This window comes from Epinephelus fuscoguttatus, linkage group LG1, assembly GCF_011397635.1.
Source record: "Epinephelus fuscoguttatus linkage group LG1, E.fuscoguttatus.final_Chr_v1".
NCBI classification, from domain to species: Eukaryota; Metazoa; Chordata; class Actinopteri; order Perciformes; family Serranidae; genus Epinephelus; species Epinephelus fuscoguttatus.
The window spans coordinates 23,669,326-23,687,097 of NC_064752.1; the positions used below are offsets into that span (position 1 = coordinate 23,669,326).

General features: G+C 40.6%; 1 protein-coding gene across 1 annotated transcript; it reads right to left on the minus strand.

Annotated features, from left to right (window-relative positions):
* Nucleotides 1–450: 450 nt before the first annotated feature.
* On the minus strand, nucleotides 451–17,040 carry LOC125888333 (macrophage-stimulating protein receptor-like). The gene is made up of 21 exons (XM_049575622.1): nucleotides 16,844–17,040; nucleotides 14,797–16,086; nucleotides 11,040–11,216; nucleotides 10,723–10,842; nucleotides 9,539–9,709; nucleotides 9,281–9,447; nucleotides 8,202–8,331; nucleotides 7,935–8,071; nucleotides 7,616–7,792; nucleotides 7,363–7,462; nucleotides 7,054–7,284; nucleotides 6,763–6,909; nucleotides 6,512–6,674; nucleotides 6,344–6,433; nucleotides 5,011–5,217; nucleotides 4,836–4,916; nucleotides 4,569–4,750; nucleotides 4,344–4,453; nucleotides 2,757–2,922; nucleotides 2,534–2,670; nucleotides 451–2,314 (listed from the first exon to the last, which is right to left on the minus strand). Exons 2-21 carry the CDS (start codon nucleotides 16,000–16,002, stop codon nucleotides 2,083–2,085), a joined length of 4,131 nt encoding a protein of 1,376 aa, XP_049431579.1. The 5' UTR covers nucleotides 16,003–16,086; nucleotides 16,844–17,040; the 3' UTR covers nucleotides 451–2,082.
* Nucleotides 17,041–17,772: the final 732 nt, after the last annotated feature.

Below are 17,772 nucleotides of genomic sequence, written 5' to 3' on the forward strand. Positions count from 1 at the left end.
AACCTCCACCTGAACACAACCAGAGCTTGTCATTATTGCTGCCACCTTTTCAGTACCTGGAGGCAAGGGATAAAATAAAAATCTTTTTTTAGATCCATAAATTATTCATAGAGAGTATTACAAATGCTAGATACACAGATTAGGCAGAAGCATGCAGTTTTCACTCTGGTTGAGCGGACATAATTCAGACCTCTAACGGTGTGTGTTTTTCCTCTCATCCAGCTGGCAGAGAACAAGAGCTGTGCTGCCTCAGACCTGTGTCACTGGCTTTAATAATCCGCTTTCGGGGAGAACTTCTGTACCTTCTCTTGCTGTATTGATCTGCATTTTTCTTTTACCAGAAAAAAAACAATTACCAATAAAATACAAGTGAGTTTCTTTTAAGTAGAACTGTCTTGTTTGCCAGTCGAGATTTTTTCTTTGTGGTGATTCAGGATGAGGCTGGGAAAACCAAGTCTAAGCAGACATTTAATTTGTTGACACGCTTTACAAACAAGTACCCAGCATTTGTCTGTACAAAACACTCTTTACAGTGCAACCTAGAGAAAAAGAAACACCAGTTCAATCTTGGTAGGAAGGAGAGAAAATGCAGCAATGTCAAAAATCATGTACATCAGAACCAAATCTATTAAAGCTAGTAGAAAGCTTGCTGGTCAACATAAACTTTTTTTAAATCAAATACTGCATTGTCAGTAAAAGTTGAACAATCAGTGCATAAAATTCCTTGGATTGTCTGATTTGCCGTGATGATCATTTTAATACATTAAGGAGAAAATGTGCCTTAAGGACAGAATGCTACGATCTGCTGATCGAGTTGAAAGGCTGAGTTTGTTCAGAGCTTCAGATGAATATAGTTGCACTGTTTGTGTAACATCCTTGTGTTGAGCTGTCTGCTGTTGTGTTGCAGACGTCACTGCAGCAGCAACTGAAGTGTGCTTCAGAAGGAGGCGTCGGTTGCCCTCTAGTGATGATGACAGGTACTCCATGTGTTTCAAAGCCTCAGTTGATACCAGAGCAGCGCTGACAGCTCACTGTATAATTCAGTAGGTGCAGAGCTTTTGGCAGAGTATCAATGGCTCTAAATCTGAGCAGATCCAGATTTCACATGTGCACGTCCCATTGTATTGTCTACATTCTGTATCCTATGTAAAGGGATATAACCTTTGTTATGTCCCCATATAGCAAGAAAATTGTGTCCAAAACCTTAAAAACATTGACCCTTGAGCACATGTCAGCATTTATGGACCCTTTGTCTGTATTACGGTGTAATACAGTAGCTTTAAGACACACATTTCTATAACAGTGCATGGTCTCATGTAGCCCCACATCCTATTCTAGTCTGAGAACAAAAGCCTGTTTTACATTCATTTTGTCACACTTGTGTTTCAGATGTTTGAAACAAAATATTCAAAACTTCCATCCACATAATGAGATAATGAGTCCCTGGGCACAGACACGCAAAAGGCCCCGCCACCTCTCCTACACAGGGGCAAGACACACAGACTTTATAGCTGTTAAGCCTCTTTTTTGTCATTTTGTTTCTGATTGTAGTTGCTTTGTGTCTTGTACTTATTTTGTTTCTCTTTGTGGTCATTTTGTGTCTCTTTATAATCATTTTGTGTCTCTTTGTGGATGTTTTATATCTTTTTATAACGGCTGTGAGTCTCTTTGTAGTCGTTTTGTTTCTTTGTGGTCATTCTGAGTCTCTTCCTGGTCTGCAGCGTGAATATGAGTGACAGTTTGCAGGCGAAAACCCACGGGTGAGTGGGGGGGACTCCTTGGCCTGTGCCCCATAGGCCCATTCAGTTATCAATCCATGCACGTTGTCATATTTTGCAACTAATAAAACATGAATGGAGAACTTCCAGCATAAATTTGTCCCAGCTCCATTAAGAGTTTATAGTACCTACAGTGTCTTTTAAATCAGTAGCCAAACCTTCCATGTGCTCAGGTTTTCAGGCATGATCAGCAGTTTATGTGACACATGACTGGATCCAGGCTAACCTCTCCCTTTTCTTGTATGCTGTCCAAATGAAACCCAGATCCTGCATTCCTATCAGAGAGTTTCAGGACTGCGCACTCTCAGCTGGCAGCGTGACTGTCCGTGTCCAGGTCTGAGGCCTCAGCTTCATCTGCAGATCCAGTCAGAGACGGGTACGGCCTCGGCTGGTCTAAGTTGACATAGTTCACCTTCAGACTGATGTAGTGCTCTCCTTCCAGAAAGGACAGGATTTGTTGTACTTCTGTAACTAGGCTATTGAAGTCAGGTCTGCACTCGGGCTCCGGGTCCCAACATGTCAGCATGATGGAATAGCTGTGGAATGAATAAATGTGTAAATAAGTGAGTGAGTAAGTGTCTGAGTAAATATGTAACTCGGTAAGTGAACTAGTGAATGCCATTGTGAGCTTAGATAAAACTGATACATGGTCACGGAGAATTGCGTCTCCTGATGAAACTCAAATAAGATACAGCAGCAACTGTGTTACGTCATCGCAACATGTGGTATCTATGGGGTGCGTGTGTGAGTCTTACAGAGCATCAGGGCAAAACTGTGGCTGAGGAAGCCGGCGTCCCTTCAACAAATAGTGAGTGATGTCATATGGATCCACATCTGGATATGGGCTAGCACCTCTGGTCAACAGCTCCCACATTAAAATCCCATATGACCACTGAGAAACAGATAAGCAATATGTTGTAGATGATATACGATAGTTGTAACAAGTGTATTTGATTAAACTGGATAAAGTGCGCTCACCACGTCAGACTTGGTAGTGAACTTTTGCGTTTGCAGGCTTTCGATGGCCATCCACTTCACTGGCAGCTTTACCCGTTTGTGATCTTGAATGCTGTAGTACTCCTTGTCGTAGATGTCCCTTGCCATGCCGAAGTCAGCCACCTTTACTGTGAAGGTTTCATCCAGCCTGAAAAGAGACGGCATCTTCAGAAAACATCATCTCTTAGCTAGTACCCATTCAGATGACACATCTCTAGACTCAAGGTGTGCTCGAGAGGAACCAGGGGAACTTTAATTTACAACAGTTGGGATAATCAGTGTTGATGAGCAGTGATGGCCTCATTAGAGATTTGCCATGCACAGGTGGGATACAGAAATAGTGAAAAAAGCAACAGTGGTAACAATCACATTTTGTAATTCTATCCAAGAAAGCAAAAAGGTGTGTCTTCCAAAATGTTGCACTGTTCCTTTAATATGTATTAGCGACTAAACAGGTCTCAAAAACCAGAAATACTACACCACCACTGTCTCAAAAATGTGTCATTCCAAGAGGCCTTAAGACGGACAGGGTTGTCTATGTGGCTTTTACACATTTTAAAAAAACTTAAACTTTAAAAATATTGCCATATTTTTTATTTGGTGGGATTTGGGAGAGCAAGCTTTTTGTCTTTATCTAATAAAACTGACAATATTAGAAAAAGAAAAGGTAAATTGTATTAAAGAAAAATAAAAGATTCAACAGTAATCAGTATATTGTCCTTTGGGGGGTTACTAATTTACCAACTTACTTTTATGGTAGTTGACCATAAAACATACCAGCCAACACTGCAGTATTTGTTGCTAACATCAAATCAATAACAACATTGCATAATTCAAACCTACAGTAGGTGACTATTATGAAAATGACAACATATACACAGAAGTTCATGAGACAGATGATATGTAAAAACTACTACTACTACTCCTCCTCACAGTACCTCTAATGGCATTTGCTAGAACCAACCGCAGCTGACAGAAAACAACCAACTACAGCGGAGGAGTCTGACGCAGCTGTCAATCATGTCAATCACTGCTCATGATCTGCGGTCAAACTGTCAAACTAGGCAGCGCTGATCAAATATGAATCAAGATTCTGTTACTGCAGTGCTTGTCTCAAAGCTTTCATAAACATATTTTAGTGTACTGTTTAGCTGTATGCTGAGAAAGTGTGCTCCGGCTTGTAGGCAATTGGCTTTTGCTTGACTGTTTTTAATATGCCAGCTGGGTCACAACCTTTTTCATTTCACAGCTAAACAGTACACTAAAATATGTTTATGAAAATATTTGAGGAGAGAAATAGGCAATGTAGTAACCGGATCTTGATTCATATCAGCGCTGACTAGTTTGACCACAGTTGTGTGGTCTGTGTGGATATAGTGACACTTTCAAATATGACAAAAAGTTATTTCTAAAAAAGTGACTAACTACAGCTTTAAATAAGCCTTTATGATAAACCACCTCGATGACGCGTCCACTTCTCAACAGTCAGTGAAATGACCTCCTGGGGTGTGACAAAGCTTCTCTACTGACACGTCACAGGCCAGTAATCAGTATATAATTCACACTCACATGCAGTTACGTGCAGCCAGGTCTCTGTGGACAAATTTCTTCTGGGCTAAATACTGCATCCCCTTGGCAACCTGAAGCCCAAAGCCTATCAGGTCTTTCACAGTCGGGTTCTGTGGAGGAAAAAGCAGTATTAAAAAGAGCTGACCCAACCCAAACACCCACGGTCTGAAGTATTGAAAATATTCATGACCCTACTGGTCCAGAAAGTTTCATTGCGTAATTCACCCTTTTCTCGGAGCGGATGAAATGACGCACATCCCCGTGCTTCATGTATGGTAGAACCACCAGAGGGAGCCCTTCTTTGGGCAGCATGATGCCCAGCAGAGACAGGATGTTGGGGTGGTGGAAACCTTTCATGATGATGCCCTCTCTGAGGAACTGATCCACCTCTCCCACATCTGTGATCCCTGTTAATACAACACATGCTGTTATACAGACTAATCCAACAGCCAAGAGCTCATATAAAACTGATGTCACCTATAAAACACATACTGTTCAGGGACTTCACAGCACAGTGGATCTCTTGCTTGTTGCTGTCTATCAAGAACCCATGATAAACTGTCCCAAAGTGGCCTGCATAAGAAACGAAAGTAGTTATTTAAATATTTTGTGCTAAAATATTCAAAGAAAAGAACAAAACAAACATTATAAAAGACAAGAGGCTTACCTTTGCCGATAATCTGGCTATCCTCAATTCGCAGCATCTCAGCAGGGATCAGGACATCTTTAACCTCTTCAAGAAGATCAGAGCTCAGACTGACCATTGAGATATTGTCCCGTGGCATTAAAGGAACGGCCAGATGATCGTAGCTGGCAGCATACAATAAACCTTGGAAGGCCATTCCTGAACCGGATGTTTGATTGGACAGATCCACTGGAGCACACAAGAGAATAGGAAACATAAACACTTTTATTACTACAACAGACTATGTGATAAATGTTTTTTTTTAATTTAACTTAAAGGTACAGATCACACCCACATCACAAATACACATTTTCCCTCTTACTTGTAGTGCTATTTATTTAGATTGTTTTGTGAATTGTTAGAGATATTGTCTATAACGATGTCTTCCTTTTCTTAGATATAAAGGAATTAGATGGCACTTGGCTTGTGGTGCTTTTTTTTTTATTTTATTTTTCTTAACTCAGCATGACCTGTTTACTCAAGATAATCCACAGACCTTGTTGTGAGCAATTTCAAGTAGGGAGTATTTTCTTACTACTAAACTACAACTGCCATCGAATCACTGCGCAGAAGGAAGCGTGCATCTACTCATGGACAAGAGCCTCATGCTCGTGACAGTGCAAGAAGAAAACATGAATGGCGTTCTCCTCCGCTGAGCTGTAATGTTAGCTTTTCCTCCTTCTGCGCAATGATACCGTTGGCGGGTGTAGTTTGTCCTAAAGAGATTTTCATATGTTTTTTGCCATATGTAGTCCCATTATATTCAAGACAGGACAAACATCTATACGACTGACATCTCCAACACTCGTCAACTCACACCAAAACAATCTAGACTGATAAATAGCACTACAGGTGAGAGGGAAATGTGTATGTTTGATTTTGGGGTGAACTGTCCCTTTAAGTTGACTGTAAAATGCATGCAATTGTCACTAACTGACAAGACCATCTAATACTGAGATGAAAACAATTATTGTAGTTTCATTAAAATTATGACTATGAATATTGTACCTTTTATTAGTCAGATAGTTCTTTACTCTGTTACCTTTGACTTGTTGACAGACTTTCAGAAATTAAACCAATTTGTGCCATCGTGTTTTTACATTTATCTATTTATTTCTTTAGCTGTCTTTGTATCTATTAATTACTATATATATATATATATATATATATATATTTGTACTGTCTGGACCTACTAAAGGGTTAGGTGTAAATGATGTACAGTGTAGAAAAGGAAGGGAAATAAATAGAGGAACTGATTAACAATTAATATGGATTGATGAATGAATGAATAAATGAACAAATTTGGTCTTCTAACCTCGTCTGTAGTCACCTGTCGGGGATATATCAGCACCGCTGGCCATGCGGCTCCGTGAAAGCATTGTTGATAAACGATTCTCTATGTTGGCTGAAAGGAAAAATATGATAACTGTAAATCACTGGACAATGCATATTCTAGACTCAAGAAATAGCTGAATTCTCTCACCTCTCTTTTTCTTCCTCAAATGTATCATCACCATTAATGCAAGGCCAGCACCTAGCACTAATGCAGCGATGATACCCAGGAGAATGCCCGCAATCATGGTGCTGTTGTTGTTATCGTCGTTGACGACTCTGCCCACATCGTAAATTTCCCCATTCACAGACACCTACAGTGGAACAAAACATTTAATTCAGTATCAGTTTCCCATGAGATATTCGGATTAAGAATGATGGCTGAAAAGCACACTCTCTCACCTTGACAGGCAGCCCCTCATTGGGAATAACCAGGCCTTTAGGAATCCTGCAGGTCAGCTCATTTAACAGAACCTGAGCGCTGCAGTTCACACCCCCGATTGTCATTATGATCTTCATGCATGTGCTCACTGTATTCAAATTGCTATGCTGTTACATATGTGGAAAAAAGAGATCAATACTCATGTATTAATGATAGTTATTGCTGAGCAAGTACTGTTGATATTGAGATTTCAACACAACAAAATTAGTTGTGGAGGAAAAACATTTTAGTGTAAGAGCGTGTAAACATACATGCAGTGAAACTTCTGTCTCTCCTGGCTTTAGAGGCAGTTCATGGTCATCAATTTCAAAGGGAATGATTTTGGCATCAGGGTGGTAGTCCAGACGTCCCTTATAGAGGTTACGCTTCCCATCCACGTAAATAAAGATCTCTCCTGTGTCAGACTTTTCTTCTGGCATTTCCTCTGGAAGAGCAGGAGCCCAGCACTCCATATGTGTGGCATTCATTGTGCCACTGCACACCTGAAATGAAATAAGCACATTGTTTATTGCGTGAACTCACAATTGCTGTAACAGTTTGGCATAATTAGGTTTACTTACTCGTTCTAGAAGTGGCAGGTTGCGATTTTTGGAAATGTACTGAACCACAGTTTTGTGAGCAGAGTCAAGATTGTGACCCACTATCACCAGCTTGGAGCCACTATAGGAGAATATAAATGAGAAAGTTAATAATAACAGTGAGTTATTTTATGTGCAAACACTTATTCTTATGAATCAACAATGGAAAATATTTTTAGAGCGATATCAATTCATTTGATACCTTTTATTAATACCAGAGCAGTCAGTGTCATACCTTTGGAAACTGCAGTGAGGATACACAGAGGTTATAACAGGGTCTTTCTTGTAGGAGAACATCTTAGAGGTTGTCACATGAAAGTTGTCAATGATGATTTTCACAGGTACCTTCCCAACACCTGCTGCAGCTGGTGTGTAGCAGACGACTGAAGAAGTCTCACTTCCCTCAGGAGGACTGAAAATAAAAGAGGTTACATTGACTAAATGGGAACAACACTTAAAACATGTATCTGTATATATCTGAATACAGTCAAAAAAAATTGTTGACCAAAGTCAGGTGCTCCCAAAAGAAGAAGTTGTCCGTCTGTGTTGCTCACCTCTGAATGTTGCACTTTTTGTCAGCGATGAAGACCTCTCTCTGTATCCCAGAATTAAGATATCTGCCTGTCAGTGTAACCAGTGTTCCTCCAAACAAGGGTCCGTGGTCAGGCCTGATTTCTGTTATGCTAGGCTCCTAGACAGAGGAGAAATATTTTATCACTCACCAATGATACATTACACATATTATTTACACAAATAAAGACCATATGCAGAACTAATTTTAAAACTGTTTCAATTGCATAGAAGTTTTTGTGCATTCTCACCACAAAAGAGAAGCCAGGTATCTGAGCTGTGCCATCAATTGAGTAGCGGCCCTCCACTTCTCCCTCGTGAACTTCCAGAGTGATTGTAAGGTTCTGGTTTGGTGTATTTTCCTGTGTCTTGCATACTAGCCTGTATTAAAGGACAAAACCTGCCTATTAATTCTGGAGAGGAAGAAATTCCAGCAGCTTGTCAGACAGAAATGAATAGCAAAGAGACAGAAATATTTCAACAGAGTTTAAAAAAAATGCTTCAACAATTTTGTTCAATTTGAAAAAAAAAAAAAAAAAAGACTTCATGCGAAGACTAGCCAGTCGCATTACACTCTTAGAAAACATTTTGACAAATTTGAAAAACACTCCAAATCTAATCACTAAAGAAATATGTGACAGCTCTGGGACCTTGTTACAACTGTTGTGAGACGACGTATTAAAATAAATCTATAATGCATCTTGTTTTAGATCCATTTTCAACATTTAAACTAATAAATATCCCAAATTATGAAATTAAAGAAGTATTTCACTGCTGGAAAGTTGTTCTTTTCATAATACTAGGCTGTCTGTGCAGTAGAAAGGCTCAGACACTTTTGAAATCGGTGCTACATGACCAGAGAAAACATAGGAAAAAGACTGTGGCATTTGATTTTACTCAAGAGGTAGAAAACCTACAATGACCAGAATGCACTGTGTCACGACAGACTGATAAACACTCCCACTGGTAAATGACATAATGCGAGCTTGGCTGTTTTGCCACAGGAAACAGTATGTCGGCCAGCTGGTAACAAAATATCTTGAGTTACAGTGAAATAAAATATGTTTCTGAAAACATTTGAGAAAAAGCTAATGCCGTAAGAGAATCTTGGTTTGTGTTTTGAGTTCTGGGCACTGTTAGGATGTAGGAAAGTTCACCAGAGTTCATTTACACATACTACCCACATTGCCATGGTACAAAGCTGGTTGAAACTGGCAAAGTATCCCTTCCACTTGTTGGCTTGTGACTAGCAGCACCCAGTATTTCCCACAGACAGTAAATGTTTAGAGAATGAAGTGTGTCTGGTATTGTGTGCACGTGTGCTACTCACACTTCACTACTGCTCCTTCCAGGCAGGACTGTACACAAGGTCCCAGCGCCCACTGTGATGATGTGGGTTTTGCCGCTGATGATGGCGGGTCGCAGAGGAGACTGAAAATCCCAGCCGCACAGTGTCACATCTGTTTCAGCACCAGCAGGGACCATTTTAGGGAAAAACTGCAGAGAAAAGTGTTATCATCGAAAGCAATCAGTGTGACTAGAGTAACCTTATGACTGATGGTGTTTAAACTTCATGCAGCAGACCTACCTCTGTTATGACAGGTGCGCACGAGTCTTTGTTCCACTGTGAGGTACACTCTCTCTGCCTCGAACAGATTCCTGAACACCAGCCACAGTTCATGAAGTGTGGAGCCATCAAACACATGGAGCATGTCATAAAATGCGCACACCCTGGTCCTCCAGACGGCACCTTGAACAACTTGAACAGGGATAGAGGCAGAGGAGGGTGGGGTGAGCCAGATGTAACAGATAAGCAGGAAAACACTGATTATGCTATTGCCTAACAGTATAAAAATATCTCACTCTGCTACAGGTCAACCCAAAACACAGCTGAGCCTTTTGGCCTAAATAAAGAACTGAATCTGTCATGTGTCCTCATTACACTTGATGATGCAGTTAGGCGTGAGTGGTATCTATTTTTCCATATCTCCATACTTTCCTGACATTTAACCAGGGTGAACATATTGCACATAGAATAATGAATAGACAGGAAATAAGCGCCCCTCTTTCCGATGGACCCAATGACTCATGGTGACGTGGCAGATACCAGCTGGATAAAATCATGTAGCTAATAAACTGAAGTCATCTCAAGGTCAAGTTATATGTGTCAGTTCTCCCAAAACAGAAGCAGAGGCATGTTTTCCTTTCAGTACTCCTGGTTATCCCCACCACTCGTAGTCGCCATCGTTCTCAGCTCAGCTGCCTGTTCCACCAGTAAACACTGACCTCTGGTGGCATCTGCTGTGCACTACATCATCTCAATACAGCATCTCCGTATCAGTTTACTAAAAAGAGGAGCATCTGTATTTCATTATGGTACTGAACATTATACCTTAAGAATTTCTAAATACTCCTGTATACCTTAAAACCTTGATACCCCCAAGCCTTGATGTGGTGCTTGTATTTTTTGCACTTTTTCGTCATGAATTTAAGATGTATCTCTGCTCTTTTGTTACAGGTGTGATTGTAGTACATGGGCTATGTCAGCTCCCACCATTGGATCCATTATCAAATGACAAATGAACGCCCATTCTAAGTTGATGATATTCTGTATGTTTATGTCTTTATCCATTTTGACTCTGATGAAGACACAGTGGTGTTGAAACGTTCTGTTTGCACTAATAAAGGCTGCAAATCAATCAATGTGCTCCAGTTCCCTTTTTTCACCCCTAAAAGATAAATGGTACCTGCAGTTAACATCACAAAATGTACCTTATTTCCCACTGTGAAGAGAAGTAAATTGTCTGAGTACACAGCTGCTGTCCTGGACACTTTGGTCTCTCCAAGAGAAAAGTTGGCGAAGACAATAGGCCTGTACAGAGTGAGAATCACCTAAACCACACAAAAACAGAGAGGTAATGTCACAAGGATTAGCATTTTTGGGAGTCTTGATATACATCTGCTTCTGACTGACACACAGAAAAAATTCGAAATGTTTAGACATTTGAATATATTTGCTATAATATGTTCAAACTGCAGAGGCACCGACTGGCACATCACATTATGACTCATCCTCAGGATATCTCTACCTGCAGTATCCGGCCATCTGAGGTACCAAAGTGGCCCAGTGTGTGATTCCCAGTGGTGGTGACCAGGACAGCAGTGAAAAGGACATCTCTCATCTGCCTGTTGAAGAGGTCTAATCTGTAGTACGGCTTTGACACCAGAGTGGGTTTGGCAGTGCATGTGTCATTACCTCCAGAGCTCTGTACAAGCGGGAGAAACATACAGAACGAGGGTGTTTTAGTCACGTTTGTGGGAAAAGTTTCTGCCTCTGTCAGCATTAGTCTTCCTTTAAGGACATACCATAACATGTGTACTCATGAGCGTGGCAGGAAGAGAAATACAAAGAGAGACCATCTGAATTCATCCTTTAAGGAAGGAAGTACTCTGGCTTCGCTTCCAGGCAGAGTAACAAGCTGTGAGAGGAACAAGGTCATAAAACAGCAGTAACTCCAGCTCCATATGTTGACTCTGTGACGGTTTCTCACTGTAGACTGTCAACTACTTGAAACTGGAACTTTCCATACACACATAAAACAGTCAGTGACAGATGTGTGTGGATGGTTGGCGGAGCATGAGTTACTTTGGTTAAATAAAGTGATGATTTAAAACAAAAAGAGAGGATATGTTTAACTAATGGTAAACATTCCACTGCAAGGCAATTTAGATGACCTGCCCCAGCATGCCCCAGTTTGCTTCCCACTATTTGAATCCTCTTTATTCACGTCATCATTTCAGTTGCTTTGTTTTTCAGCATTTGAAGCTTGAACACTTACGATGTCCACATTATTTTACTGGACATATCAGGTTCAAAACAGTGTTATGTTTGTTTCAACTATCATTTACTGATTAAGTACAAGAGTAATTCTTTCCTCCCTACCCTTCACCTCTTTAATAGTCCACCTATTTCCTACTCAAATAACATGCGTAAAAGCCAGGCACAGTCTAACACTGTCCCTCCCCTTGAAATTCCACCTTTTTATCAGCAGGATTTATAACTTGTGTTTGCTGGCACGCATTCCTGTAGGTGTATACATGGCTGTGAGGGCTCAAAGGACACAGTTTGAACTCTGCAAAAGGAAAAGACCACACCTTTATTATTTTGTTGAGCGCCGCAGCCAAAATCTCTTTTCAGTGAAGGAGGCGGAATCTCGCATGTTATCCTAGGTTTAGACTGAATGGAATACTTTACCCACACATTGAACATTTGTGTATCAGTTACTCAACCCGTGTCAAGTCCATGTTTATCGTCCAAAACTGTTGCAGGTTTAAAAATTAATATGAGCTCATGTGTCGATAATGTTTACACACTGACTCTGAAACTGTCATCTGTCGTTGAAGCTTTCGGGACCGGTTTGATTTTCTGTGTTTTTTCACATCCGTCAAAGATTCAAGGTTTAAGAACGTTATTGTTACTAGGCAAGCATGACTGAATTGCAAATGTGTCATCCTCAAATGGTGCATACAGTTAAAAAGAAAAACTTCAGACACATTTACATACAGAATAAGACAGAAATGCAAATGATAATAAATATTCAAAAAGTCTAGAGAAAGTTGTTTGACCAAGATGCAGTGAGGAAAATGTGCCATAACCTGCAGAACACATACATCCGCAACAAGAGAGAAGACGGGTGTACATTATCATTTCATAACTTAGATAAACTTCTTTCAACAGGTTAGATAGTAAAACTGAGGTGATTATGGTGGAGAGGAGGATGTAATAGAGGAGGACGACCTCATGCAGACAGAGAAATAGAGAGCAACAGTGTGGAGACAGAGGGGGAGGACAGGTCAGCCCTTTCAGATAGCCGCGGTGCAAAATGCAAGATGAGAGTGGTGACAGTAACTCCAGTGGAGAGAAGCAAGGGAGCAGACGTGTTTTTTCATTTTGTCTCATATTGCGAATTCTTGCAACAAACAAACTAACAATAAAATGCATCAGATTAAGTGTGCAAGGTTTCTATATCCTCCTGAGACCCTGTGTCCTCACATGAGGACATCACATTTTGGGTTTACTTGACCTTATACTTCATTCTACTCAACTTAGACCCTTTGTCCACATTCGTTGACACTTTTTTGTGTCATCTAGTGGTAGTAAGAGCACAATACACTAATCCATGTAAAAACAAGATGGCAGACATCTCTGCCAAGTCAGTCTGCAGCTGATCCAGATACAAAAATGGACAAGGTCCAAACCTGATCACATTTTATGACTGAAACTTGTTTATTTATGATTAATTATGTTGATATGGCAACAAATTTGACCAATTTTAGCAACAGTAACAAGCTAAGACGCTGTTAATTAAGAAGTACTCATTTGAAGACATTGGGACTTTATTGTTATCTTGTTCAATGACATTGGGATTTAGGTTATTATTGTCTTGTTTGAGGACATTAGGACTGAATTATGGTTGACAATGTTTTTTATATTTATTGGGTCCTACTAATCCCAAATAGCTAGGAAAAATTAAAAATGCATATTAAAACAAAAGTTCAGGTCTCAGAAGGGTAAGTAATGATTGTTATTAGATGATGGATTAAAAAAAAAACACATACAAAATTAGGTTGCAAAGACCGCTAACTTGAATTTGTGAGGAAAACTTTGTTTTTCTTGTGTGCCTCAACAGTTAACAAAGAATCCAAATACTGCAAACATTCTTAATGAATCAAAGTGAGAGGGGTCTGCCTGTAACAACAGTAAAACTATATCAAAACTTCCATGTACAAACTCTCACACAGCTCATGTAGTATAATGCAAGTCTTGTTTTTTAACCAGTTGTATGCCCAGTACTTCCCAAACACAGGCAGTTTTGCTAGAACCTAACTATTTAAAACACTTGTGCGTAAACAGTCTCGCACACAGACAAGTAGCGAGCCTCAGCAACTCGAAGTAATGTACAGGCGGAGATCAAAAGAACACATTTGCCCATGCCTACTTGTATGTAGAAGTGTTTTAAATAGTAAGGTTTTAGCAAAATGCATGTGTTTGGGAAGGTACTGAGCATACGACTGGATAAATTAGACTTGGATTACAATGCACGAGTTGTGTGAAAATTGGCAACCAATGTTATGATATAGTTTTGCCGTTGTCAAACGTGGACCCCAGTGACTTCAATACATCAAGAATATTGGCATTTTTTGGATTCTTCGTTCACTGTGGAGGCATGCGAGAAAAACTATGTTTTCTTCAAAAATTCAACGTAACACAGGGTGAGTAATTAATGTACAAATTAAAATTTTGTGGGTGAAGTATTCCTTTAACTCACTAAGCCATCTTTACAATCCAATACTTTTCCCCTCTGGTAACTTATCAAATAAGGGTTCTGGCCAGGAAGATTTAGTGTGGTGTAGGCTAACCACTGAGCCTTTTATCTTGATGAAACCATTTTCATATCAAAGCTCTGTACTGTTAACAGTTGCCACCCTCTCACAGAGAAAGACTGAAACTTAGCGCAGAGAAACGGTGTGGTAATGTGCAGGTCACACTACTGACTCATCCACCCCTCCCACTGCTCTCATGTGGCCCTGCTCTGTCACACACCCTCATCAGTTACCACAGGCATATACCGGAATACTGTAGTCAAAATTTACTTTACACTATCCCTTATTGCTCAAGACAGTGTGAAACTGGAAGTTTAATGATAAACTACACTGTCCCTGCCAGAGGTGACTTAATTACACAGTGTTTGTCTGGATAGGTCACTTCCTGTCTGGGCACAGGGAGACCTTTGCACTGTTCCTCGGCTGTGACAACAGTTGGGCATTAAAAAAAAGGTTACTCACTTCATGTGGGCAGCTCTCACATTGCTGGAAGTGACAAAGACCTCTGGACAGCTGCTCCGGACCTGACTTGCAGCAGGCGTCCACGCCTTTATCAATCTCATAGTTCACATGGGTCAAAGGGAAGGCACACAGGGCAGAGTTTTTTTGAGGTTCACCTTGCTCATTCACCTCAGCAAACACCCCATAGAGAATGTCCTCCGACTCGCTCACCCTCAGCTCCAATGCCAAGTCTTTCCCCGCTCGCCCAAAGTGTGCCGCCTGTAGCCCATTGTATACAATGTCCCTGAAACTATCTCTCCTTCTCCTCCTGCGCTTTGGCTCATAGCGGCACTCCAGGACCACCTCCCTGTACATCCACACCTCTGGAATTATTATCGGCAGTCGTCCCAGTCGAGTCTGAAAAGCTGAATTACTCTTGGATGGATTTTCTCGCTGCAGGGACAGGAAGTAGACGTAATCCTTGGTGGAGAAACTGTAGATGTAATCAATCTTGTAAGAGTCCCGTAGACTTGGGAGCACTGTCAGGGCGTTCATGACCATGTGAAAGCCATCCTCAGTTGAAAGCGGCCTCACCACTGATATCGACCTTCTTGGATACCTCTGTGTCACTCTGTCATTGACAGAGGCTGCTACAAAGAAGAACGATGTGACTCCCTCTTCGACGATGGTGACTTTGGTGCCAAGGGGGCTGGCCAGACAGTCTGGACAGCTGCTTGGAGAGTTTTGTTGCTTTTTGTATAAACACTGAGGCTGGGGCTGTGGAGTGCTAATATCTATGAAGTGACAGATCCCATGCTGCGTACTCCCACAAATGTACAAGTAAGGCAAGAGAAATCCAGCGGGATCCAAAAGCAGAACCTCATTGTCTGTATCCACCGGATCTTCCGGATCTATTTCTACATCACACACATGACAGGTTTCACAGTCAGGACTGCCAACAGGTCCAGTTTTCACCTCCCATATTTTTTCCATAGCATCGTTCACCGCCTCTATCACATTCTGGCTTGCGACATACACCTCTTGAGGGTTCACATCCCTGTTCACTGCTATGTTCTGTATAGGTTTGTCTGTTTGGAAATGGGGGAGGGAGTATTTTACATTGAAATTCACCAGCCCGCGTGGATTTGAAGCACACGTGTGTTGTCCCGAGGCTGTCTGTGTTTGTATCCATATGCATACTGTCAGCAAGGCGGCCCAAGTGACCATCTCCACGTCACAGTCCCCGGTGATTGAGTGTTACCTATAAAATACTTTCCTCAAAGAGAACATTCTGGAGAACCGACGGGAGCTCTGTGTGGGAAAACACCAAAAGAGATGTTGAGATTTAACAGACAGAGAGCAGCAACATTTGATTCCCACATTCACTGCTTTTGTAGTGGAGGTGGATACTGTAAACACTTTAGCTTGTTTAAACTACGACATGCAGCATGAGGAACTGAGGAAAGAGGAAAAAGTATCAGCTGCTCTTAGAGCCCCGTGATTAAGCAGATACTTTTTTCTTGAAATGAAGCATCAAACACTTGAGATAAATAAGACTTGACATGCACAGATATGACACAGCTGTGAGACTTATCAATCTTTGTTGATAGACTTATCGAAGGCTGATAAAGCAAGTGGAAAAATAACAAGTTGGTAGAGTCAAGATAAAATCTGCTGGGGGCAAGACATGACTTGCTGCAACATGTGAAGCAACTATAGAAATGTTCAGGCCCTCAGAGCTGTACACAGATTAAACACTAATAACTGAGCCTGATTTTGTCAAAAAGTAAAAACACCTGAATTATTAGATACATGCAAATGACTCAGTAGTTATCCTGCATCATGACTTTAACACACTGTGCAATTACAACTATTTTAAAAATTTCAAAACTGAGCATTAAAGTCAAAGTGGCTATAATTAGGTTTATTTGTGTTGATAATAACTGCTAAAACTACATTTCCTGTGCAGGTAAATGTGAATTATGTGAACAGTCATTCATTAACGTGGACTAATAGCTCCACTGGACATCCACTATAAAAACAATACATTTAAAAAAAAGCATCTTACCTCGCTTTGTAAGGTGGGGACGTCGCTGTGATTTGTCCAACAGTCTCAAAAGGTGAATCCTTATCGGGATGAACTTCCTGTGATAAAGAAGCTCCACTCACTAACCTGCAGCGGTAAACTCACCTGTCAGCACCGGAGTCCCACTGGCTCAAACTTCACACTGATACTAAACCACATCAGCGCTCTGTGAGGATGGACTACAGTCTGCAGAGAGCACAGCAGCTGACGCTCACCTTCAAAATAAAAGCGCACCAGGTCGAATCCCCCACAGAGAGACTGTGATGATTAATGACTCGGTTTTATTGCCTCCAGCAAGAATTTTAAGTGTTGTCTATTATGACATCGCTTATTTAAGTTATGGGTTATTACTGATTTATTTCATTCAATTAAAATAATAAGATAACATAACATTTCATTTATCCCCAGAGGTTAAATTCACACAACAGCAGCACATAAAATAATCTAATGAGGGAGGAAATGTTTTTATATATTTATACTTATTGAATTTAAAGTAACAAATCAAACAAAATAAGAAATGATGGACATTCAAACGTTTTATAAATTATATGCATTACAAATAAAACATGATTAGCTGATTTTACAAGCCTCTACAATGAAATTATAGATATATAATAATTATGCAGGTTATAGCACTATGATAAGATAAGATAAGATAAGAATTGCTGAATTTAAATATCGTTGAATTTGACTAGAACTGAGAATTATAGGTTTAAATAAATGGCTTTGGTTTCAGACTGTCCTATAGACTGTCCTATAAATATAGACAGTGCAGGCAGTGTGGTTGCACTGGGGCCCATGGGGTGGAGGGGCCCGACTGCCACCTGGAAATACGCCTGTGTTTAAAGAAGAACTCACATTAAAACAAAAATGGCACTCTGTCCCATACATGCCCTAAATAAGGCAAACCC